At 39.1% G+C, this 27,951-nt stretch overlaps 1 protein-coding gene across 1 annotated transcript; it reads right to left on the bottom strand.

Annotated features, from left to right (window-relative positions):
* Nucleotides 1-3,985: 3,985 nt before the first annotated feature.
* mad2l1 (MAD2 mitotic arrest deficient-like 1 (yeast)) lies at nt 3,986-17,968 on the bottom strand. The gene is made up of 5 exons (XM_061961219.2): nt 17,765-17,968; nt 15,438-15,584; nt 11,365-11,485; nt 6,898-7,001; nt 3,986-5,032 (listed from the first exon to the last, which is right to left on the bottom strand). Exons 1-5 carry the CDS (start codon nt 17,826-17,828, stop codon nt 4,860-4,862), a joined length of 609 nt encoding a protein of 202 aa, XP_061817203.1. The 5' UTR covers nt 17,829-17,968; the 3' UTR covers nt 3,986-4,859.
* Between the last annotated feature and the right edge of the window lie 9,983 nt (nt 17,969-27,951).

The raw sequence follows: 27,951 nt of genomic DNA, 5'->3' as shown, positions 1-27,951 counted from the left end.
TTGTAGATCGTCACTGAAGGCATCAAAACTATGAATGAACACGTGGAGTTATGTACTTACCGGTAACAAAAAAAGGGGGAAATAACTGAAAACATGTTTTATATTCTAGTTTCTTCAAAATAGCCACCCTTTGCTTTGATTACTGCTTTGCACACTCTTGGCATTCTCTCGATGAGCTTCAAGCACACCTGTGAAGGCAAACCCATTTCAGGTGACTACGTCTTGAAGCTCATCAAGAGAATGCTAAGAGTGTGCGAAAAAGTAATCACAGCAAAGGGTGGCTATTTTGAAGAAACTAGAATATAAAACGTGTTTTCAGTTTTTTCACTTTTTTTGTTAAGTACATAACTCCACATGTGTTCATTCATAGTTTTGATGCCTTCAGTGACAATCTACAATGTAAATAGTCATGAAAATAAAGGAAACACATTGAATAAGGAGGAGATGTGTCCAAACTTTTGGCCTGTACTGTATATATTTATGTGTATATACTCACATTTGTATACACACATATAAACACACACATATATAAACTTTTTTTTTAACTTTATTTACTAAAAAGTGTAAAAAAAACAACCTTACCTGGTAAGTCACAGCTTCATTCGAGCCAATAAGGTTTCCTCCTATAACCACAACTAGGGGTGGGACTCACACAGTAACATACAGCACAATTGTGATATTTTGACAATATTATTACAATTTTGACCATTTTGCAACTGCGTGTAATTTTATAACCATTTTTCATTGTAAACCCATGACGTAATGTAGCCTACTTACGTTTATACAAGACTATGACAATGTTTTACTTTGTCTAGCACAATCACGTTTTGTGGTAAAACATGTGACTCTTAATTCATTTTCTCAATCTCTTGTAAAATTGAAAGTTTTTTGTTATTACATTGATTTTCTTTCCTGTGTAAGAAATTTTCTTTCAAAACTTTTTTTTTTTTTACATTTATTTTCCACTTTACCACTTCATTCTCTTAAAATTGTTTTCAGTATTATTACAACTATTGAGGGGTTTTTTGTGTGAAGGTACAGTATGTTTTTATTTTATTTTTTATACTGATATTTAATCGTAATATAACTTTAGGTACAATTGAATTGTCTTTAAATGACTATCTCATGACATTCTGCCATTTTTCTTAAAATCTTAAAGGGGATCTGCACTTTTTTGGAATTGTGTCTATCATTCACAATCCTTACATGAGACACTTTTCTTTTAATGCATTCTAACTTGAAAATGAACGGATTTCGAAGTTCCGCGCTCGGAAAAACATGCAAAAATCTCCATCAACCTTTTATATACACTAAGTATACGGTATATGAAATGTAGTAACAGGCGAAAATTAGTGTGTTTTCGTGTCTTTCTCACGATCTCCGGGTCTACGATCAGGGTGTGAGACCGTTTGAGGGGAGAAAAAAAAAAAAGGAAATCCGAGGGGAAAAAAGGAAAATTTCTATCAGCATGAAGCGCTGCCAAGCAAACCCTGAAAAAAAATTTTTTTTTTTAAATCAAGACTACCGGTACATTTTTAGCAATTCTGCTATCCAGGTGAGAAGTAGTTAGCCCTTCTAATAACAATATCGCTAACACTTGGGTAATATTCAATATTTTTTTTAAAGGGCTTTATGGGCACAATAGTTTACTTCCATTATCTGCATTGTACTTGCCGTATATTACAAAAGAGAAAGACGCGTTTGTTCTTGTCTCACATTGGGATTGTGAATGATAATCACAATTCCCCAAAAAAGGTGCGGTTCCCATTGAAGACTTAATTCTGGAAAAAATAAATAAATCTTTAAACAGTCTAAATCAGGGGTGTCAAACTCAAATACAGAGTGGGACAAAATTTAAAACTGAACAAAGCCGCGGGCCAAGGTTGAACAAATTAACCTTTTAATAGGGACCCAAACAAGTTTTGCATTAAATATTGAACAAGCAAGGCTTATATAACTTTATAGTGACATGCAAAATCGAGTTTCAAATAATAATAATAATAATTAAAAAATATCAATGGCATATCAAATACAATTTAAATAAAAATTGAATGCCTCTTTTCTATTTGCAGCCTTTTGAGGTAAATATCAACATTAAGTTTTTCCACAGGCTAATAAATGTGAAAATAAATGTCCGTTGTGTCCTGAGCAAGACACTTCACCCTTGCTTCTGATGGGTGCTGGTTAGCGCCTTGCATGGCAGCTCCCTCCATCAGTGTGTGAATGGGTAAATGTGGAAGTAGTGTCAAAGCGCTTTGAGTACCTTGAAGGTAGAAAAGCGCTATACAAGTACAACCCATTTATCATTTATTAAACCAACCATCCAGGACTTTAAACTGTTCAGTTTGCAACACACTGATCTAATCTGATGTGCCCAAGCCAGATACCTGCCATCTTTTCTTGGATGCTAGTTCATTAATGTCGGGGCTTAGGCTTTGAGCTGAGGCAACCTTCATTATCGAACGAAGGTGTTCATCAGTCATTATATCTCGTAGTCCACAGTCTTGGGGGCGTGCCTTACAGGCACTGCTTTTAACGTCCTCTACAAGCTGACGTCACGTCCGCTTTTCATCCCTTCTAACAACGTGCCCGCCCAATCACAAGATATGAGCGGCTCCTGCACGCACACACACGGAAATGCAAAGCATACTTCATCAACAGCGATACAGGTTACACTGAGAGTGGCCGTATAAGCAACTATAACATTGTTAGAAATATATGCCACACTGTGAATCCACACCAAACAAGAATGACAAACACATTTCGGGAGAACATCCGCACAGTAACACAACATAAACACAACAGGACAAATACCCAGAACCCTTTGCAGCACTAACTCTTCCGGGACGCTACAATATACACCCCCGCTACCTCCAAACCCCGCCGCCCCCCCCCCCACACACATACACACACCTTGTAGCGTCCCGGAAGAGTTAGTGCTGCAAAGGGTTCTGGGTATTTGTTCTGTTGTGTTACTGTGCGGATGTTCTCCCAAAATGTGTTTGTCATTCTTGTTTGGTGTGGATTCACAGTGTGGCGTATATTTCTAACAATGTTAAAGGTTTTTATACTGGCACCTTCAGTGTAACCTGTATCGCTGAAGATCAAGTATGCGTTGCATTCACTTCTGTGTGCGTGCCAAAGCCGCACATATTATGTAACTGAGCCAGCACTCGTTGGACTGGACGAAAAGGGGACGTTACAATTCTCGGGAGGGGCACTGAAATTTGGGAGTCTCCCGGGAGGTTTGGCAAGTATGAGAATTAGCGGTGTACCGCGGCACCACCTCTGTATATAATGCATATAATCGGCAGGCCAGCTCTAGTGTTAATTTGATATCACCTCACGGGCCAAGTGAAATTGCACGGCAAGCCAAATTTGGCCCGCGGGCCAGAGTTTGACACCCATGGTTTAAATCAACCCAAAAACTGAAGAACGGAATCTACGACAATAATGTCCAAATAGTCACATTTTGTCCCACCCCATGAAAGTACTTTATAACTTATCTACCAGCCAGTGCCTTATTTGAAAAAAATCTGGATGTTTGTTGCATTGACTTGGTTGCCATGGTGACCATACTACTACTACTACTACATGTCAAAAACTTTGAACTTTGAACATCGTGAAAAAGGGTAAATGTTTTTGTCACTTATTATTATTATTATTATTAGATATTACACAGAGTGGACTTCAAGCAAGGTGAATTGTGTGCACCTCAAACTTGCAAGAAATAAAAGCTTAAAATATTTTAATCCATGTAAAACATACTCGTAATGTATTGTTTCACTTTCTGAAATAAGTGACAAAAAACATTTCATGAACTTTTGGAGCTGCACAGTCTGTAATATTGTTTAGTTGCTGCACATGTTACTTCGAGTCATTGGTCAGTTTTTGTAACGCTTGGGGAACAAAACCTAACTATATCCATTACACAAACTATTTTTGGTTTTTTTCAACTGCACCGAGTGGCTTTGGTTTAATAGCAAACTGAATTTTAGGGAACAGATCATGAACTCAAGACAGTATTTAAAAAGATGCAGATTATATTTAAATACTGCAGTATAGTCAAACACATTTGTTCCACTCATTGGCTTACATATTTATTAATAGCATATTTATTAGATTATTTTATCTAACACTGAAGGAGATTTTTTTTGCAGTTTTTTAGACTTTCTATTCTCATAAAATGACAGGAAAAAAACAAGTTTTCTACTGCATTGTCTTGAAAATAGTCAAATAAAAATCCTTTCATACAGCAGAAGATGGTCACTTTATTAAAAATACAGAGTAGTTTTTTGCAAGTTGATTTATATCTGTGCTCACCGATCGCAAAACTGTTTTTTAGGGTTTCCCAAACTTTTTCAGCTCTTGACCCCCCGAAAAGTAAAGAAACCCCTTTTTAAAATCAGAGCGCAGAGAAACTTGTCATTCAATGTTCTACAAAGAAAACAAAACAGCGTTTGTGTGACATGATTGCACGATATCGCAATGACTGTATAATATATTGGAAAACATTTTATGACGCGTCAGCTAATCTTTTAGAGGAGGGGAAAATATAACCATGTTTTGTGGTAGATGTTGCCATCTGTCAAAGGTGGGAAACCCCTGTTTTATATATACATATATACACATATGAACAGTCAGACGTTACAAATACCTTGTGTGACATTGTCACCCCCCCACTGTTCAAATAAACATGAAATATGAAAATGAAATACATTTTTTTCCACATCTTTTCTTGGGAAATTCCAAATCTGCGCTATGTCTGGTGGCAATTGTTGACGTCCCTAAAGACGAGTCTATGGATGTCGTGGGTCATGTGACGTAACGTAAGAGTCAGTATGAACGAGCGTGTTTGTTTACAAGGAGTCGGTCTTCTTGTAAGCCACCATACTGGTCACCTTGTGGATTGACGTGGTGAACGAGCGCAGACGCACCTCCTCTGATTGGCTGATGATGTGCGGGCTGGACGTCTCCCACTTGTCCGGAATTTCCAGGTCTTTGTCGGTGTAGACCAGGAGGTTGAAGTCACCTGTGGGTATTGAAGAAACTCCTGCTTTTTATTGCACGACAGGCAGCATAAATATGCCGGTTGTTTATATCCTACCCCTGAAACTACAACGTTTTTGAATCGGGGCCAATGTGGCTAGTGGAAGGGTTTTATCTACAAACCCTGTTTCCATATGAGTTGGGAAATTGTGTTAGATGTAAATATAAACGGAATACAATGATTTATAAATCATTTTCAACCCATATTCAGTTGAATATGCTACAAAGACAACATATTTGATGTTCAAACTGATAAACTTTTTTTTTGCTGCAAATAATCATTAACTTTAGAATTTGATGCCAGCAACACGTGACAAAGAAGTTGGGAAAGGTGGCAATAAATACTGATAAAGTTAAGGAATGCTCATCAAACACTTATTTAGAACATCCCACAGGTGAACAGGCAAATTGGGAACAGGTGGGTGCCATGATTGGGTATAAAAGTAGATTCCATGAAATGCTCAGTCATTCACAAACAAGGATGGGGCGAGGGTCACCACTTTGTCAACAAATGCGTGAGCAAATTGTTGAATAGTTTAAGAAAAACCTTTCTCAACCAGCTATTGCAAGGAATTTAGGAATTTCACCATCTACGGTTCGTAATATCATCAAAGGGTTCTGAATCTGGAGAAATCACTGCACGTAAGCAGCTAAGCCCGTGACCTTCGATCCCTCAGGCTGTACCGCATCAACAAGCGACATCAGTGTGTAAAGGATATCACCACATGGGCTCAGGAACACTTCAGAAACCCACTGTCAGTAACTACAGTTGGTCACTACATCTGTAAGTGCAAGTTAAAACTCTCCTATGCAAGGCGAAAACCGTTTATCAACAACACCCAGAGACGCCGTCGGCTTCACTGGGCCTGAGCTCATCTAAGATGGACTGATACAAATTGGAAAAGTGTTCTGTGGTCTGACGAGTCCACATTTCAAATTGTTTTTGGAAACTGTGGACGTTGTGTCCTCCGGACCAAAGAGGAAAAGAACCATCCGGATTGTTATAGGCGCAAAGTTGAAAAACCAGCATCTGTGATGGTGTGGGGGTGTATTAGTGCCTAAGACATGGGTAACTTACACATCTGTGAAGGCGCCATTAATGCTGAAAGGTACATACAGGTTTTGGAGCAACATATGTTGCCATCCAAGCAACGTTACCATGGACGCCCCTGCTTATTTCAGCAAGACAATGCCAAGCCGCGTGTTACATCAACGTGGCTTCATATTAAAAGAGTGCGGGTACTAGACTGGCCTGCCTGTAGTCCAGACCTGTCTCACATTGAAAAAGTGCGGTGCATTATGAAGCCTAAAATACCACAACGGAGACCCCGTACTGTTGAACAACTTAAGCTGTACATCAAGCAAGAATGGGAAAGAATTCCACTTGAGAAGCTTAAAAAATGTGTCTCCTCAGTTCCCAAACGTTTACTGAGTGTTGTTAAAAGGAAAGGCCATGTAACACAGTGGTGAACATGCCCTTTCCCAACTACTTCGGCACGTGTCGCAGCCATGAAATTCTAAGTTAATTATTATTTTCCAAAAAAAAAAAGTTTATGAGTTTGAACATCAAATATCTTGTCTTTGTAGTGCATTCAACTGAATATGGGTTGAAAAGGATTTGCAAATCATTGTATTCCGTTTATATTTACATCTAACACAATTTCCCAACTCATATGGAAACGGGGTTTGTATTAGTATATATCCGAACACTTAATAAAGTCGAATACAAATAAGGCAACAAAAGAAGGATAGGCTCCAGCCATCACCGCGACTCCGAGAGGGACAAGCGGTAGAAAATGGATGGTATCCCATAAAGTAAATCTGTAGAGCTGATGTAAGGTTACTTACATGGTGTCTCCAGCAGCGGCAGGAACGTTACCGTGGCAGTTATCTGTCTGAGTACTGAGCGGATGTCATTCTGGATGGCCTTAATGGACTTCTCCCGGGGGGCACTGGAAAATGACAAGTTTAAATGCAGGGTTATAAATCACCATTGAAAATCACTTATGGCGGTACCGTATTTTCCGGACCATAGGGCACACTGGATTATAAGGTGCACTGCCGATGAGCGGGTCTACTCAGGTCTATTTTGCGCATTAAAGGGGTCATATTAAGGGTGTTGTGTTGAACCGTTTCGGTACGGGGGGTTCGGTTCGGTTCGAAGGTGTACCGAACAAGTTTCCACACGAACATATTAAGTAGCGCACTGCACGGACGGACATAAGTAGCGTACCGCACCGCACTTTGTGTAAACAATGCACACCGAGGCACAACACACGGCATGCTGGTGTAACGCAGGTGTCAAATACATACTTTTGCAAAGACTATTAGGCTCTTGCTATTACTCTTTGTCACGTGACTAGGGAGAGCGCGCAGCTCTCCCTAGTCACGTGACCGCCGCGGTCCAATCAGCTGTGCTTATAAGCCGGTAGCAGGAAGTGGCCAGTAGACGGACGTGATGGGAGACAGATTGTATTTCTGCTCGAGGTAGGTTTTTATTCTCGTTTTCACCCGAAATATTGTGCTGACGGGATTCTAAACTAAATGCTTATTTGTTAACTTTGTAGAGCCGACTAGCAGCGCCAAATTTTTTGTCATTAAGCTGTGTGTGACTGTAGAAGCGGAGTTGGTGAGTCCATGTTTATGAAAATATATTAGTCTTTCTTCCATTGTTTCATTACAACAGTCTTTGTGGCATATTTCTCAATCGTTCATACACAAGGTTTATGACTTGAACCAATGATAACTATTGTGTATTGAATGTACTTTTGAATGTGTTTGATAATAAGCACGTTTAGTGCACTGACCGAATTGTATAGGTCATATTTATGCTGCTAATGGTTATTTTAGCACTTTAATGCATATTGTGATTCTGACATGTATGTTGATTTATATTGTACAATATTGAGGAAAAAACTAGAACCTGTTCTGAATACTTTATAATGCAATTAGTGTTATTTAATGAAGATATTTGATTTAGGGATGTCCCGATCCGATATTTGGATCGGATCGGCCGCCGATATTTGCCAAAAAATGCGTATCGGCAAGGCATGGGAAAATGCCGATCCAGATCCAGTTAAAAAAAAAAAAACTCCGCTCCGTGTTTCCAACGCACCGATTTAAATAATACATTCCACTTTTCTGCTGCTCCCTAATTTCCGTTCCGCATTTTCCAGCACACCTTCAACACATCCACAGTTCTGTGGATTCTCACGCAGTTGCTTTTAGCTGCTGGCATTACACGACAGGCTCTTCTCACTCTTTTCTGTGTCTCCCTCTCACAGACAGCAAGCGCACCTTCTTACATACGTCACATACTGTCACGTCATACGTCACATACGTATACGTCCTCTCCCAGCAGAGAGGTAGCAGCATGGCTAACGTTAGCTGTGATGCTAGCGCAGCCGTGTGGCCAACGTTCTCTCTAAGGTGCGCGATTGTGCAATTGCGCACTGCTCAAACGTCCTCTGCGCATAGCAATTATATGCCACGCACAAAATCAAATGAAAAAAAATAAGCGCATAACAATTTTCGACACACGGACACGACAGAGAAAACAGTTTTCGTCATCATTGTTCAAATATTATAACGTCTGTCGAGACGCTTATCTCCATTCGGTGCCACACCATCAAAATGCAGAGGCAAAAATTTCCAGATCAACACCGTATGAAAAAATTAGTGATTTTTTTAGTTGTGATTTCCTTCTCTGCATAAAAGTTTAAAAGTAGCATATATTAATGCAGTATGAAGAAGAATGTTTTAATGTAGACATGCAAGCCTTGAAAGAACATTTTGAAAATCAAGACTACATTTCCTGCAAATGGGTGTATTTCTACCCTTATATTTTAACTTTAGATTTATTCTCATATCAAACTCTTTTGGCTGTCTTTTTGACACTTACATCCGGCACCCCCTCCACACCCTGGATTATAAATAATGTAAATAATTCAATGTGATTATCTTGTGTGATGACTGTATTATGATGATAGTATATATCTGATAGTATATATCTGTATCATGAATAAATTTAAGTGGACCCCGACTTAAACAAGTTAAAAAACTTATTCGGGTGTTACCATTTAGTGGTCAATTGTACGGAATATGTACTTCACTGTGCAACTAACTAATAAAAGTCTCAATCAATCAATCAATCAAAACACATAGAATACTGATGTGATTATATGCATCAAGTGTTCATTCAAGGCTGAGGCAAAATATCGAGATATATATCGTGTATCGCAATATGGCCTTAAAATATCGCAATATTAAAAAAAGGCCATATCGCCCAGCCCTAGTTTCAATGATGACATTTCTGTTTGTCATGTATAATTTTGTCTATTTTGTGTTTATCCTTGAATAAACAGGTCAGTTTCTTGTTACCAACCATTGTGTATTATTCAAACTCACCTAATTCAGCTGGCTAGTTGTTATCAAGAGTACTAAAACCATTTTCAACATGATTCTGACAACTAAGTAGGCTAAATAACTTTAAACTTTAATACATGCTCGTATAGGCCAGTATCGGTCAGTATCAGTATCGGTCAGTATCGGTATCGGATCGGAAGTGCAAAAACAATATCGGTATCGGATCGGAAGTGCAAAAACCTGGATCGGGACATCCCTAATTTGATTTGTGTACACATTGATTTATAAGGACGGTCCTGGTTCTTACACAGGCCAGGCTTCTCTTTATGATGGCGAGCTAAGGAAAAAAAACATCTAGTCCAAGGATCGTTCTTGGGAGATTCCAGCCAGGAACCCCACCACCTGTTCTGTCTGGGCTGGTAGAAGGCTCTCGAGCCAACCCTCTACACATTTTCACCCTTAACCGCAGCACATGGACTGTACTGCTTTGCTCTCCAAAACCTTTCTCCAAGAACTGTATTATCTGAGCTGGGATTTAAACAAGAGCCAGAGACACTAAATAATTGATTTGGAACACACACAGAGCTATTTCTATTTTTGAGCAGGATTATTATAGTGTTCCCAACGTTAAAAGGATAAAGCCATTGTTTACAAATTTGGTAAATAAATAACCAAAAAATTTATATTTTGTTGTTTTCTTACTGTATTGAAAATGAACCGAACCGTGACCTCTAAACCGAGGTATGTACCGAACCGAAATGTTTGTGTACCTTTACACCCTTAGGTCATATTATTTTTTTTTTTTTCTAAATATAAAACACTTCCTTGGGGTCTACATAACTGTGGTCAAAATGTTGCATAGATTATGTTTTACAGACCATCTTCTAGCCGCTTTCTGTTTCTGTTTTGTGGGCGGTCTTATTTCTCCTCGTCATCTTGATTGAAGTAAAGTCTGAATGTCATTAAAACAGTTAGCTCCAGCTTTTGACACTTCTTCCACTCCCGTCCTTGCACGCTACACCGCTACAACAAAGATGACGGGGAGAAGACGCTGCCGAAGGTGAGCCACGTAAATAAGACTGCCCACAAAACGGCGCATCCGGAAGAGACTGTCAGAAAGCGGCTTGAAGATGATCTGTAAAACATCATCTAAGCAACATTTTGACCAAAGAACCACCATTACATGTTATGTAGACCACAAGGAAGTGTTTTCCATTTAGAAAAAAAAACAAATATATATATGACTCCTTTAATACGCCCTATAATCCAGTGCGCCTTTTATATGAAAAAAGATAAAAAATAGACCATTCATCGGCAGTGCGCCTTATAATCCGGTGCGCCCTATGGTCCGGAAAGTACGGTCATTTCATCTTGTTGACTCAAATTGATTAAGACATTCTGATTATGGAGGCCCAAAATTTAAAAATTATGTACAGGCATATCCTGGGCAGCTATATGTGGGCCTGTGTAAATATTATCAGCTGATACAAGGGCCGGGAAAGCAGGGGAGTGGTTGTTGTGACACGCTCGCCAGGGATGTTACTGTTGTGTTGTTGCTGGCTGCAAAAAATAAAGTGGTTTATGAAGGCTAAACTATCGTCAGCATTGGCGCTCAGCACCTGTTATTACTGGCAGGACCCACTTCATTAAGGACAGAATAAACTCTTTGTGGTTTGCTTTATTACAACTTCCCTTACCACGTGATTACACATAGATTGGCAAGATCTTGTAAAAGTCTGCGCACTGCATGACCGAGCCGCAACAGAACGGCGATGTGGATTGCCAGACGGGGAACTACAGAAGCTTGACATTTTCTGAATGCCAACCTCATCCTTAACCTCCGTTAATGTGCAACTATGCATTGTTTCAAGGAGCAGTTAATTGACGATTGATTCGGCATAGATTGATGGGCTGCTTCCGATGTATCAAAGTGTATTTGATGGCATTCACCTGCACTCCTTCGCTGACTTGTCGCACTCGATGTCGAACTGCCACCTTTCCAGCACCTCGTTGGTTTCCAGACAAGTGATCACCAACACGAGCTTCTGTACGGTGCAGTCCAGCAGCCACGCTGTAAGGATAATCAACAACATATCATTCTGTCTTGACTTATGTGACGTCATCCAGTCACGACATAAGCAAAAACAATACAAGCCAACTCCAGACAACCAAAATATTTTCCTCATTTTGATGAGTGAAACAGGTGTCCAGCAGTTTGAATGTGGATTAGGCCTGGGCGATATGTGCATTTTATGGATACATGAGTTTTTTGTTTTAGCAAACACGAGCAAGCCATGGCTAATGATAATGCTAACAATAGCAAGACGTTTATTCCACAGAAGTGTAGTCAGTACTTTGGTTTTGCGGCAGAAGACGTGGAACAAAAGGACTGCACACGGCAGTGCTTCTTTAGGAGGCGAACAAGACCGCAACAACAAACAAACAAACAAACAAACTCAGGCTAAAAAGCAGGATAATGTGTCAAACTATTAGTTTTTGATCAAATAAAAGAAAAACGTGTTTTGAATCATCTATGTATGAAAATGTATTTTCTTTTTAGATAGGGGGCAACATTTTTTGGGGGAAATGTTTTAAATTTGTGAACAAAAATGGGAATTTAATTTTTAGGTCATATCGCCCAGGCCAGGGGTTGACAACCCAGAATGTTGAAAGAGCCATACTGGACCCAAAAAATAATCTGTCTGGAGCTGCCAAAAATTCTAAGCCTTATATAAGCCTTATAATGAAGGCAACACATGCTGAAGTGGTACAGGCTACCTTCTCTGCCAGCTGGTCCTCCTGCGGCGTGCGCTTACTAGTGTTGTGAGAATCGATATTAAAATATCTTTATACTATATTTATCATCAAATCAAAATATCGATACTTCTGATACTTTAGCTATTTGAGATAATGTACAGGCCTCAAATTTGTAGTTTTTACGGTCAATGTATATATATATATATATATATATATATATATATATATATATACACACACACACACACACACACACACATATATATATATATATATACACACACACACATCTACAGGTATATATATATACTAGGGATGTCCCGATCCGATATTTGGATCGGATCGTCTGCCGATATTTGCCAAAAATTGCGTATCGGCAAGGCATGGGAAAATGCAGATCCAGATCCAGTTTAAAAAAGACTCCGGTCCGTGTTTTCCAACGCACCGATTTAAATAATACATTCCACTTTTCTGCTGCTCTGTAATTTCTGTTCCGCATTTTCCAGCACACCTTCAACACATCCACAATTCTCACGCAGTTGCTTTTAGCTGCTGGCATTACACGACAGGCTCTTCTCACTCTTTCCTGTGTCTCCCTCTCACAGACAGCAAGTGCACCTTCTTACATACGTCACATACTGTCACGTCATACGTCACATACGTATACGTCCTCCCCGAGCAGAGAGGTAGCAGCATGGCTAACGTTAGCTGTCATGCTAGCGCAGCCGTGCGAGCAACGCTCCCTCTAAGGTGCTCGCCTGTGCAATTGCGCACTGTTTAAGCGTCCTCTGCGCATAGCAAATCTATGCCACGCACAAAATAAAATAAAAAAATAAGCGCATAACAATTTTCGACACACGGACACGACAGAGACAACAGTTTTCGTCATCATTGTTCAAATATTGTGACGTCTGTCGAGACGCTTATCTCCATTCGGTGCCACACGCCCACACCATCAAAATGCAGAGGCAAACATTTCCACATCAACACCGCATGAAAAAATTTGTGATTTTTTTTAGTTGTGATTTCCTTCTCTGCATGAAAGTTTAAAAGTAGCATGTATTAATGCAGTATGAAGAAGAATGTTTTAATGTAGACATGCAAGCCTTGAAAGAACATTTTGAAAATCAAGACTACATTTCCTGCAAATGGGTGCATTTCTACCCTATATTTTAACTTTAGATTTATTCTCATATCAAACTCTTTTGGCTGTCTTTTTGACACTTACATCAGGCGCCCCCTCCACACCCTGGATTATAAATAATGTAAATAATTCAATGTGATTATCTTGTGTGATGAATTTATTATGATGATAGTATATATTTGATAGTATATATCTGTATCATGAATCAATTTAAGTGGACCCCGACTTAAACAAGTTGAAAAACTTATTCGGGTGTTACCATTTAGTGGTCAATTGTACGGAATATGTACTTCACTGTGCAACCTACTAATAAAAGTCTCAATCAATCAATCAAAACACACAGAATCATCATACTGCTGTGATTATATGCATCAAGTGTTCATTCAAGGCTAAGGCAAAATATCGAGATATATATTGTGTATCGCAATATGGCCTTAAAATATCGCAATATTAAAAAAAGGCCATATCGCCCAGCCCTAGTTCAATGATGCCATTTCTGTTTGTCATGTATAATTCTGTCTATTTTGTGTTTATCCTTGAATAAACAGGTCAGTTTCTTGTTACCAACCATTGTGTATTATTCAAACTCCCCTAATTCAGCTGGCTAGTTGTTATCAAGAGTACTAAAACCCTTTTCAACATGATTCTGACAACTAAGTAGGCTAAATAACTTTAAACTTTAATACATGCTCGGATAGGCCAGTATCGGTATCGGTCGGTATCGGATCGGAAATGCAAAAACCTGGAACGGGACATTCCTAATATATACATATACAGGTAAAAGCCAGTAAATTAGAATATTTTGAAAAACTTGATTTATTTCAGTAATTGCATTCAAAAGGTGTAACTTGTACATTATATTTATTCATTGCACACAGACTGATGCATTCAAATGTTTATTTCATTTAATTTTGATGATTTGAAGTGGCAACAAATGAAAATCCAAAATTCCGTGTGTCACAAAATGACATGGCACCCCAAACCATCACCCAACCATGCAAATTTTGCATTTCCTTTGGAAATCGAGGTCCCAGAGTCTGGAGGAAGACAGGAGAGACACAGGATCCACGTTGCCTGAAGTCTAGTGTAAAGTTTCCACCATCAGTGATGGTTTGGGGTGCCATGTCATCTGCTGGTGTCGGTCCACTCTGTTTCCTGAGATCCAGGGTCAACGCAGCCGTCTACCAGCAAGTTTTAGAGCACTTCATGCTTCCTGCTGCTGACCTGCTCTATGGAGATGGAGATTTCAAGTTCCAACAGGACTTGGCGCCTGCACACAGCGCAAAATCTACCCGTGCCTGGTTTACGGACCATGGTATTTCTGTTCTAAATTGGCCCGCCAACTCCCCTGACCTTAGCCCCATAGAAAATCTGTGGGGTATTGTGAAAAGGAAGATGCAGAATGCCAGACCCAAAAACGCAGAAGAGTTGAAGGCCACTATCAGAGCAACCTGGGCTCTCATAACACCTGAGCAGTGCCAGAAACTCATCGACTCCATGCCACGCCGCATTAACGCAGTAATTCAGGCAAAAGGAGCTCCAACCAAGTATTGAGTATTGTACATGCTCATATTTTTCATTTTCATACTTTTCAGTTGGCCAACATTTCTAAAAATCCCTTTTTTGTATTAGCCTTAAGTAATATTCTAATTTTGTGACACACAGAATTTTGGATTTTCATTTGTTGCCACTTCAAATCATCAAAATTAAATGAAATAAACATTTGAATGCATCAGTCTGTGTGCAATGAATAAATATAATGTACAAGTTACACCTTTTGAATGCAATTACTGAAATAAATCAAGTTTTTCAAAATATTCTAATTTACTGGCTTTTACCTGTATACACACACACACACACACACACACACACACACACACACACACACACACACACACACACACACACACATACATGTATTATACATATATTTATATTTTCATGTATTTTATTTTTATTTTACACCATTCTGTCATTCACATTTAGGTCCAACATATTCTTTCCGTCCTGTTTTTGTGATCAATGTGTAAATAAAAATACCAATCTTGAATGTATATCTTTATAGAATAAGGTACTTGTCGTTTATAACCGACACGCATTGAGCAGATTACTGAAAACTCACCTTTCAGCTGAGACACCACGCTGTTGAGATAGTCCTTCAGCTTGGGATCATCGGTGACTTGGAGGTTCATGTCGTACTGGCTGACTCTGGTGAAGGATTCCGGAGGGTAGATGCCCCGCTGGTACAAGATGCTGTTGATGCCAAAAGCTGCAGAACAACCACTGCGATTGTTACATTTAATATAGCTAAACCATACAAGCAGCCAGCCATTGTGTCTTTATTTAGGTCAGTCATTTGTCTTTCTTCACGGTTTAATGTTACATGCAGGCCGTGTGCCCCGGTAAGTTTAACAAAATAATTGTATGGCCTCGTGTTTATTTGTTCTTTCTTTAGTTTATTTCGAACATGAACACACTTACAGCATAATACATCACACAATTCCATATCATTTCTCTATACATCATGTCTGAAAAGGAGTAGGAAGAAGCAAAGCTTATTTAATCCTACCCCTTTCCCACTTCAGAGTGTTTACAAATACATACCGTATTTTTCGGACTAAAAGTTGCTCCGGAGTATAAGTCGCATCGGCCGAAAATGCATAATAAAGAAGGAAAAAAAACATATATAAGTCGCATTTTTTGGGGAAATTTATTTGATAAAACCCAACACCAAGAATAGACATTTGAAAGGCAATTTAAAATAAATAAAGAATAGTGAACAACAGGCTGAATATGTGTACGTTATATGAGGCATAAATAACCAACTGAGAAGGTGCCTGGTATGTTAACGTAACATATTATGGTAAGAGTCATTCAAATAACTATAACATATAGAACATGCTATACGTTTACCAAACAATCTGTCACTCCTAATCGCTAAATCCCATGAAATCTTATACGTCTAGTCTCTTACGTGAATGAGCTAAATATTATTAGACTTAGACTTCCTTTTTGTTGTCATTCAAATTTGAACTTTACAGTACAGATAAGAACGAAATTTCGTTACATAAGCTCATGGTAGTCCAGGATAAAACAGCAATACGGTGCATATATAAATAAATAGGTTACTGTACATATAAATATATTGCACTTTTTCACATGCGTCCACGTTTATGGATGTATGTTATATTGTCTTTTTTTCATTCCAGCGAGTTAATCCATTTTGGGGGGAGTTGAGGGGATAATTTAATTATGATGCGTTCAAGAGTCTTACAGCCTGAGGGAAGAAGCTGTTACAGAACCTGGAGGTTCTGCTTCGGAGGCTGCGGAACCTCTTTCTAGAGTCCAGTCCAGAGTCCACTAAATTATTTGATATTTTACGGTAATGTGTTAATAATTTCACACACAAGTCGCTCCTGAGTATAAGTCGCACCCCCGGCCGGCCACACTATGAAAAAAAACTGCGACTTATAGTCCGAAAAATACGGTACGTTCATTTACTGACTTCTTTTTACAGCACAATGACATCAGTGAATGATTAATACAGCCGTTCTTGTAATATATAATTGAGTCAGTCACGATAAACATACTGAGATCAAGAATATCCCATTTTCAATAAGGTTGAAAGTGTTTCTCATAATTCTTCTTCTTTGTACTCTGTAAGCACTATTCATTTGAACAACCTCTTAAACTGGATCATATATGTACATTGTTTAATTTATTGTCTTAATCCATTCCATAATCTAATTCCACATACTGATATTTTAGTGTTGTACGAGCATACAAATGTTTTAAATTACATTTTCCTCTAAGTTTATATTTCTTCTCTTCTGTTGAGAAGAATTGTTGTACATTCTAGGGTAGCAGGTTATAGTTTGCTTTGTACATCATTTTTAGCTGTTTGCAATTTTACCAAATCATTGAACTTCAATATTTTTGACTCAATAAATAAAGAGTTTGTATGTTCTCTATATCCAACATTATTTATTATTCTGACTGGTTTTTTTGTAACACAATTAGTGAATGAAGTGTACTTTTGTAGTTATTTCCCCATATCTCTGCACAATAAGTCATATATTGTAACACTAGCGAGCAGTGGAGAATATGAAGTGATTTTTGGTGTAGAACATGTTTTGCTTTATTCATTATTGAAATGTTTATTGCCTCCTTATGTTGTATATTTTTTATATGAGATTTCCAGTTCATTTTATCATCTATTATTACACCCAAAACTCTAGTTTCTTTTACCCTTTCAAAATATACTCCGTCTATTTGTATTCGTGTATGATGCTCTTTTCTACTGTTACCAAATAGCATTATTTTAGTTGTTCTAACCAAGGAGAAAAACAAAAATAACACTTAATCATCACCACTGCTACCTAGAAGTATGCTAACTTAGCAACATTTCTTTACGCGAGTTACGGCGTACATTCAGTTTTAAATACTTACAAAAGAAGTCAGCCACAACCTCGACACTTCCTTTAAGAGTAATTCCTTTCAACGTGCTAGTCATTGTTGGAGTATCTTGTAGTATTTAGCCAACACAAAAAGTTATCGTATATTTAGATTTGTTTTCAGGCGACGAGGGAAGTAACCGCCGTTCCGTTTGAAAATGACTTTAGCGCATGCGCAAAAGGACAGTCTTCTTCCTCGCTTGTATTTGACGGTGGTTGCAAACTGAGTCAGCGCGTTACTGCCACCCTCCGGATGTGAATGATATGTTACTAATAATTTACAATCTAACCCTGAATGCCAGCGGTGTCAAACTCAAATACACAGTGGGCCAACATTTAAAACTGAACAAAGGTTGAACAAATTAACCTTTTTGATAGGGACCCAAACAAGTTTTGCATTAAATATTGAACAAGCAAGGCTTATATAACTTTATAGTGACATGCAGAATCGAGTTTCAAATAATAATAATAATTAAAATATATCAATGGCATATCAAATACAATTTAAATAAAAATTGAATGCCTCTTTTCTATTTGCAGCCTTCTGAGGTAAAATTCAACATTAACTTTTTCCACAGGCTAATACATTTGAAAATAAAATAATGAATAAACCAACCATTCTGGACTTTAAACTGCTCAGTTTGCAACACACTGACCTAATCTGATGTGCCCAAGCCTGCCATTTTTTCTTGGGTGCTAGTTCATTAATGTCGGGGCTCATGCTTTGAGCTGAGGCAACCTTCATTATCGAACGAAGGCGTTCATCAGTCATTATATCTCGTAGTCCACAGTCTTGGGGGCGTGCCTTACAGGCACTGCTTTTAACGTCCTCTACGAGCTGTCGTCACGTCCGCTTTTCATCCATCCTAACAACGTGCCGGCCCAGTCACAAGATAAGAGCGGCTTCTGTACGCACACATACGCGAATGCAACGCATACTTGATCAACAGTGATACAGTTTACACTGAGAGTGGCCGTATAAGCAACTTTAACACTGCTAGAAATATACGCCACACTGTGAACCCACACCAAACAAGAATGACAAACACATTTTGGGAGAACATCCGTACCATAACACAACATAAACACAACAGAACAAATACCCAGAACCCTGTGCAGCACAAACTCTTCCGGGACGCGACAAAATACACTAACCCCCACCCGCTACCACCGAACCCTCCACACACATACACACACCTTGTAGCGTCCCGGAAGAGTTAGTGCTGCAAAGGGTTCTGGGTATTTGTTCTGTTGTGTTTATGTTGTGTTACGGTGCGGATGTTCTCCCGAAATGTGTTTGTCATTCTTGTTTGGTGTGGATTCACAGTGTGGCGTATATTTCTAACAGTGTTAAAGTTTTTTATACGGGCACCCTCAGTGTAACCTGTATCGCTGTTGATGAAGTGTGCGTTGCATTCACTTGTGGGTACGTGCTATAGCCGCACATGTTTTGTGACTGGGTCAGCACTCGTTGGACTGGACGGGGACATGACGATATTTGGGAGGGGCACTGAAATTTGGGAGTCTCCCGGGAGGGTTGGCAAGTATGAGCATTAGCGGTGAATGCGGTGTTATCGTGGCACCGCCGCCGTATATAATCGGCGGGCCAGCTCCAGTGTTAATTTGATATCGCCTCAAGGGCCAAGTGAAATTACACAGCGGGCCAAATGTGGCCAGAGTTTGACACCCATGCTGTATGCCATTATACATTGTTTCTAAATGACTATATTATTTAAAAAAATATTTCATACATATATTTACAGAAATTCAACATACACACACATATCCAGGTATAACAAATAAACTCTCTTTTAATGCGATTTTCACCTCTTTTTTTTGTCCTGTCCAGCTACTCAGGCAAATCATATTGTTGATGCCCATATTTGATGTACAGATTTACTTTACAAAAGAGAAGTGGGGGATACTTCTCTTGTTGCCTTATTTGTATTTCACCTTATTAAATGGATTTACAAACCCCGTTTCCATATGAGTTGGGAAATTGTGTTAGATGTAAATATAAACGGAATACAATTATTTGTAAATCATTTTCAACCCATATTCAGTTGAATATGCTACAAAGACAACATATTTGATGTTCAAACTCAAAAACTTTTTTTTGTTGCAAATAATCATTAACCTTAGAATTTGATGCCAGCAACACGTGACAAAGAAGTTGGGAAAGGTGGCAATAAATACTGATAAAGTTGAGGAATGCTCATCAAACACTTATTTGGAACATCCCACAGGTGAACAGGCAAATTGGGAACAGGTGGGTGCCATGATTGGGTATAAAAGTAGATTCCATGAAATGCTCAGTCATTCACAAACAAGGATGGCATTTGTTGACAAAGTGGCGACCCTCGCCCCATCCTTGTTTGTGAATGACTGAGCATTTCATGGAATCTACTTTTATACCCAATCATGGCACCCACCTGTTCCCAATTTGCCTGTTCACCTGTGGGATGTTCCAAATAAGTGTTTGATGAGCATTCCTCCACTTTATCAGTATTTATTGCCACCTTTCCCAACTTCTTTGTCACGTGCTGCCGGCATCAAATTCTAAAGTTAATGATTATTTGCAAAAAAAAAAAAGTTTATCAGTTTGAACATCAAATATGTTGTCTTTGTAGCATATTCAACTGAATATGGGTTGAAAATGATTTGCAAATCATTGTATTCTGTTTATGTTTACATCTAACACAATTTCCCAACTCATATGGAGGGGTTTGTACATCCATCTATACATACACATATATACACACACACACACACACACACACACACACACACACACACACACACACACACACACACACACACACACACACACACACATATATAAACCGACAAATCCATACACAGGCTGGGCAGCGATCCAGCCCTGGCACCCACTGTCCATTGAGAACCAGCCGATCAGCTAACCACCCCCTCAACTCCCTCACAGGTCCAGCCGCGCACTCCCTTACTCTCGAGGGACAACCCCCGACAAGCCCGCACCCAGACGACGGTACGACACCGGGCGTGAAGGACGCCGCGGCAGAGCGCGAGGGCAGGCCCGGGCCAACACCCGACAAGCCAACCAACACGACAACAAACGACAACAAAACCGGCAAGTTCACCAACCCCGACAACCACCACGTGCACGCGCTGTCACAAGTCACAACATCCAGCCTCACATGCAGTCTCTGTGGCCAACACTGTGCTGCACCACCATTGACACCCTTGCTGCACACTTACCTTATTCATGGCCTCCCCCACACCCTCCACATGTCTGCTCCCCTTCCCAGTAAACCGCTGTATGTTCATACTTCTGGCATTTGTAACATGGCAGGGGTGGTGGTACAAACATCGTTACTTTTAACCTCAAGTACCCTATAAATACAAATGTAGGCACAATTTCATCTTGAGATTCCATGAACACAGACAAGGAATGTGTGTGTGTGTATGTGTGTGTGTGTGTGTGGGGGGGGGGGGGGGGTTGGTGGTAGTGGGGGTGTATTTTGTAGCGTCCCGGAAGAGTTAGTGCTGCAAAGGGTTCTGGGTATTTGTTCTGTTGTGTTTATGTTGTGTTACGGTGCGGATATTCTCCCAAAATGTGTTTGTCATTCTTGTTTGGTGTGGATTCACAGTGTGGCGTATATTTCTAACAATGTTAAAGTTGTTTATTCGGCCGTCCTCAGTGTAACCTGTATCGCTGTTGATCAAGTATACGTTGCATTAACTTGTGTGTGTGGACAGAAGCCGCACATACATACTTGCCAACCCTCCCGAATTTTCCGGGAGACTCCCGAAATTCAGCGCCTCTCCCAAATTGTCTCCCGAAAATCTCCCAAAATTCATGCGGACCTGAGTGACGTGTCGACAGCCTGTTTTCACGTCCGTAAAGCAGTTCGTCTGCCGTAAACAGCAATGTTGTGACACTCTTAAACAGGACAATACTGCCATCTACTGTACATGCATATGTGACAATAACATCTCGGGCTTTTAGAGAGTGCAGTGCACAACTGTGCACACAACAAGGAGACGAAGCAGAATGCATCATCAGAGAGGGTGTTCAGCATGGTTAGAAAAATAGTGACAGAGAATAGAACAAGGATGGACAATTCAACCCTTAACTCAACAATGAGTAGATGAGTGTTATGTGTGTGTATATGTGTAAATAAATGAACACTGAAATTCAAGTATTTTTCTTATTTATATATATATATATATATATATATATATATATATATATATATATATATATATATATATATATATATATATATATATATATAATAAAATAAATATATATATATATATATATATATATATATATATATATATAGCTAGAATTCACTGAAAGACAAGTATTTCTTATATATATATATATATATATATACATATATATATATATACAGAGGTGGGTAGTAACGCGCTACATTTACTCCGTTACATCTACTTGAGTAACTTTTGGGATAAATTGTACTTCTAAGAGTAGTTTTAATGCAACATACTTTTACTTTTACTTTTACTTAAGTATATTTATAGAGAAGGAACGCTACTTTTACTCCGCTACTTTTATCTACATTCAGCTCGCTACTCGCTACTAATTTTTATCGATCTGTTAATGCACGCTTTGTTTGTTTTGGTCTGTCAGACAGACTTTTCAAAGTGCCTGCCTTACTGGTGACGTTTCACTTCGTTCCACCAATCAGATGCAGTCACTGGTGACGTTGGACCAATCAAACAGAGTCAGGCGGTCACATGACCTGACTTAAACAAGTTGAAAAACTTATTGGGGTGTTACCATTTAGTGGTCAATTGTACGGAATATGTACTGTACTGTGCAATCTACTAATAAAAGTTTCAATTAATCAATCAAAAGTGTGAAGGAAAAAAGATACTTTTTTTATTTCAACCGTACATCCCGTCAAAAGCCTAGAGACTGACCGCACATGAGGACGTTCCTGTCTTCACAATAAAAGTGCCTGCGCTTTCAAAATAAGAGTCCCCGAAAGCCAGCGCAAACAAGCTAACAAGCTACGGAGTTTTCCGCCAATATATTTCTTGTAAAGTGTATAAAAACGAATATGGAAGCTGGACAAATAAGATGCCAAAAACCCACCACTTTCATGTGGTATTAGACAGAAAGGAGGAACTTTTCTTCTCCTCCACGTGGACGTTATCATCACTACTGTCTGATTACAATCAATGCAAGTCATCAGAATCAGGTAATACACCAACTTATATTCTAGTCTTCATTAAAGAAAGGAATCTATATGTTAAACATGCATGTATATTCATTAAAACACCTTTAACATGTAAACAAAAACAGCAAAATAAATAAATATAAATTATGTACTGTATATATCAATGTATGTATATATATATATATATATATATATATATATATATATATATATATATATATATATATATATACACACACACATATATATATATATATATATATATATATATATATATATATATATATATATATATATATATATATATATATATATATATATATATATATATATATATATATATATATATATATATATATGATATGAGTGTGTATGTTACTCATCAGTTACTCAGTACTTGAGTAGTTTTTTCACAACATACTTTTTACTTTTACTCAAGTAAATATTTGGGTGACTACTCCTTACTTTTACTTGAGTAATAAATCTCTAAAGTAACAGTACTCTTACTTGAGTACAATTTCTGGCTACTCTACCCACCTCTGTATATATATATATATATATATATATATATATATATATATATATATATATATATATGAAATACTTGACTTGGTGAATTCTAGCTGTAAATGTACTCCCCCCCCCCCCATCTCCCGAAATCAGAGGTCTCAAGTTTGGCAAGTATGCGCACATATCATGTGACTGGACCAGTACGTTGTTAGAAAAGTGGACGTTAATGGCAGTGCCTTTAAGGCCCGGGTGGACTAGGGGATATAATGACTGATGAACACCTTTGTTCGATAATGAAGGTTGCCTCAGCTCAAAGCCTGATCCCCGACATTAATGAACAAGCATCCAAGAGAAGATGCCAGGTATCTGGCTTGGGCACATCAGATTAGATCAGTGTGTTGCGAACTGAGCAGTTTAAAGTCCTGAATGGTTGGTTTATTCATTGTTATTTTATTTTCAAATTTATTAGCCTGTGGAAAAAGTTAATGTTAAGGCTGCAATTAGATAAGAGGCATTCAATTTTTATTTAAATTGTATTTGATATGCCATTGATATTTTTTAATTATTATTATTATTATTATTATTTGAAACTCGATTTTGCATGTCACTATAAAGTTATATAAGCCTTGCTTGTTCAATATTCAATGCAAAACTTGTTTGGGTCCCTATTAAAAGGTTCATTTGTTCAACCTTGGCCCGCGGCTTTGTTTAGTTTTAAATTTTGTCCCACTCTGTATTTGAGTTTGACACCCCTGCTCTAAATCCTCACTTACTGGAAATCATACATTACTTTTGTCAGATTCCTAGATCTCACCTTTCTCCCTGCGGAAATGCTCAACACTTTTAATGCCTTTTCTCTTTGCCCCTCACGCTTACTATCATCAAGTCTCCATTGCTGTGCACATTAGCCCTCTTTGCATTGCCAATGTTTCCACAGAGGAACCCAATAACTGCACTTGACCCTACTTCCATAAACTCCTGACCTTCCTTGAATGTTAGAACTACTTTGACTTCTTCCTCCCCATCGATTTTCTTTCGCACCACACTCTCTCACTTTCTCACTTACGCTGCTTGATGAGGTACTCCAAACCTCTTCCTGCCAAAACATGCCTCATCAAAATCACGGCAATCCTTCATACTTTCCTCACTTCTACCCGAATCCCTTTTCGACCCTGCCATTAGTCATGCACCACCTCCTCCTTCGCTCTTCTTCTCCTCTGGTTTATGCCAGTTGCCAAGCAACCTTCTGGTGCGCATTACCGTCACCCTTTGATATGAAGTGTGGACCGAGGTGGAACCCTACTCTATATTCTTTTATTTAACCCTGTCTTTTTAAACATGTATTTAATGCTTTGTATCAGAATCAGAATCAAAATTAGAAATACTTTAACAATCCCCGAGGGGAAATTACGATTTTCAGCACAATCCCATTCAAGATCAGGCAAACATTACAGGGAGACAGAACAGGATCAAACATTACAGGGAGACAGAACAGGATCAAACATTACAGGGAGACAGAACAGGATCAAACATTACAGGGAGACAGAACAGGATCGCTGCCAACTTCCGGCGCCCCTTACAAAAAAGGTGAGAAACAGGTAAACGCTTGGGGGTGGGGGTGAAAAGAAAAAACATTTAGTCTAAGCCTGGGCCCATGGAGAGGGGGCCCAGACTGAAGACAGGGGGGGAAAAAAACGCATAGCCATAGCACAAATAAGCATGTAAGAGGGAAACATCAAACATCAAAGAACGCGAAGGACATTCTCTTCCTTCTCCTTCCCCTTATTCTCTTTCTCCTCCTTCTTCTCCTTCTCCTTCTCCTTCTTCTCCTTTTTCTCCTCCTCCTCCTTCTTCTCTTTCTCCTTGTTGTTGGGACGGTATAGCTCGGTTGGTAGAGCGGCCGTGCCAGCAACTTGAGGGTTGCAGGTTCGATCCCCGCCTCCGCCATCCTAGTCACTGCCGTTGTGTCCTTGGGCAAGACACTTTACCCACCTGCTCCCAGTGCCACCCACACTGGTTTAAATGTAACTTAGATATTGGGTTTCACTATGTAAAGCGCTTTGAGTCACTTGAGAAAAAGCGCTATATAAATGTAATTCACTTCACTTCACTTCACTTGTTCTTCTCCTTCTTCTTCTTCTCTTTCTACTTTTTCTTCTTCTCCCTTTTCTCCTTCTCTTTCTCTTTGTCATTCTCCTTCGTCTCCTCTTCCTCCTTCTTACTCTCTTTCTCCTCCTTCTTGTTCTCCTTCTCCTTCTCATTTTTCTCCTCTTCTTCCTTCTCCTTCTTCTTCTCCTTCTCCTTCTCCTCCTCCTTCTCCCTTTTCTCCTCATCCTCCTTCTTCTCCTTCTTCTCCTCCTCCTTGTTCTCCTCCTCCTTCTCCTTCTTCCCTTTCTCCTTCTCTTCCTCCTCCTTCTCCTTCTTCTTCTCCTTCTCCTTCTCCTTCTCACCTCCTCCTCCTTCTTCTTCTTCTTCTTCTCCGTCTTCTTCTCCTTCTTCTTCTCTTTCTTGTCCTTATCCTTCTTCTTCTCCTCCTTCTCCTTTTTCTTCTTTTGCTTTTTCTTCTTCATCTTCTTCTTCTTCTTCTGCTTCTCTTTCTATTTTTTCTTCTCCTTCTTTTTCTCCTTCTTTTTCTCCTTCTTTTTCTCTTTCTCATTCTCCTTCTTTTTCTCCTTTTCCTTCTCCTTCTTCTCCAACTTCTCCTTCCCCTCCTTCCCCTCCTCCTCCTCTTTCTTCTTCTCCTTCTTCTCCTTCTTCCTATTCTCCTCCTTCTCCTTCTTCTTCTCTTTCTCCTCCTTCTTCTCCTACTTCTTCTTCTTCTCCTTCTTCTTCTCTTTCTTGTCCTTCTCCTTCTTCTTCTCCTCCTTCTCTTTTTTCTTCTTTTTCTTTTTCTTCTTTTTCTTCCTCTTCTGCTTCTCTTTCTACTTTTTTCTTCTTCTTCTTTTTCTCCTTTTTCTCTTTCTCATTCTCCTTTTTCTCCTCTTCCTCTTTCTTATTCTCTTTCTCCTCCTTCGTGTTCTCCTTCTTGTTCCCCTTCTCGTTCTCCTTCTTCTCCTCCGTCTTATTCTTCTTCTTCTCCTTTTTCTTCTTGTTCTCCTTCTTCTCATTTTCCTTCTTCTTCTTCTCCTTCTCCTTCTTCTCCTCCTCCTCTTTCTCTTTCTTCTTCTCCTTTTTCTTCTTCTCCTTCTCCCTATTGTCCTCCTTCTCCTTCTTCTTCTTCAAACTATTACAGTTGTTTTATGGGTGCATTGCTGCCATCTCATGTCTTTTAGGAAGCTTCATGTTACCACATGAAAGAATACATGCCAGAACAAACCCAATAAAATGGCAAGGCAATAATAAAATGACTATACAAGCTAGTAAAATGAAGTGATAACGACCTCTGGGGCTTAAATTGCAGTTTTGTGGTCCCATCCCTGCCGGTGAATCCCCTCTTGAGGGTGACCACACGGGGTCTGCTTGTCGGTGGTCCTTGCAGGCATTCTGCAGTCGTGGGCGCCAAATGGCTTTTCATTGTTATTATAAATTCCATGTTTATCATTCTTTTTCATACCGTATATTTTGATGTTATAGCAATACAAGATGTGTTTTTAGTGAGTTTTGGTCCTTGGGCGCTGCCATGTACTTTACAAGTTTTGGGGCTTCAGCTTTAAAAGTTAGCTAAACACGGCAACTGTGCAGGTGAATATAGCTGAGAGTTACATCTGGTGTTTACAGTGCAGCCTATAAGGGGCATGGGGTTAAGGTTGGTGGGGGCTTAGTCAAAAAGCCCCTTTTAAGGGAAGCTCATGTATGGTCAATGCAATGCAGTGTGCTCCGTAGAAGCTCCTTTACTGACACGCACACACACACACACACACACACACACACACACACACACACGCACACACACGCGCACACACGTTTTACAAAAACGTACACCGTGACTGAGCTGATCCCACAGGTTTTCTACAAGATTTACTTCTGAAAAAAATGCAAGTAATAATAATAATGGATTAGATCTCCAGCTGCCATTCCATAATAGAAATAATAATAATAATAATAATTACAAACCCCGTTTCCATATGAGTTGGGAAATTGTGTTAGATGTAAATATAAACGGAATACAATGATTTGCAAATCATTTTCAACCCATATTCAGTTGAATGCACTACAAAGACAAGATATTTGATGTTCAAATCATAAACTTTATTTTTTTTTTGCAAATAATAATTAACTTAGAATTTCACGGCTGGAACACGTGCCAAAGTAGTTAGGAAAGGGCATGTTCACCACTGTGTTACATGGCCTTTCCTTTTAACAACACTCAGTAAACGTTTGGGAACTGAGGAGACACATTTTTTAAGCTTCTCAGGTGGAATTCTTTCCCATTCCTGCTTGATGTACAGCTTAAGTTGTTCAACAGTCCGGGGGTCTCCGTTGTGGTATTTTAGGCTTCATAATGCACCACACATTTTCAATGGGAGACAAGTCTGGACTA

The sequence above is a fragment of the Nerophis lumbriciformis genome, linkage group LG05 (genome assembly GCF_033978685.3).
Source record: "Nerophis lumbriciformis linkage group LG05, RoL_Nlum_v2.1, whole genome shotgun sequence".
Lineage (NCBI taxonomy): Eukaryota > Metazoa > Chordata > Actinopteri > Syngnathiformes > Syngnathidae > Nerophis > Nerophis lumbriciformis.
This window is presented reverse-complemented; position numbering and strand designations above follow the sequence as displayed.

Excerpts from the sequence above, each read along its gene's own strand:
- mad2l1 (XM_061961219.2), bottom strand. The coding sequence starts at position 17,828 with ATGACTAGCACGTTGAAAGGAATTACTCTTAAAGGAAGTGTCGAGGTT. Across the intron at positions 11,486-15,437 it reads CGTGGTGTCTCAGCTGAAAG|CGTGGCTGCTGGACTGCACC; the intron begins GTGAGTTTTCAG and ends TTATCCTTACAG. Across the intron at positions 5,033-6,897 it reads GCCGCTGCTGGAGACACCAT|GTGACTTCAACCTCCTGGTC; the intron begins GTAAGTAACCTT and ends CAATACCCACAG.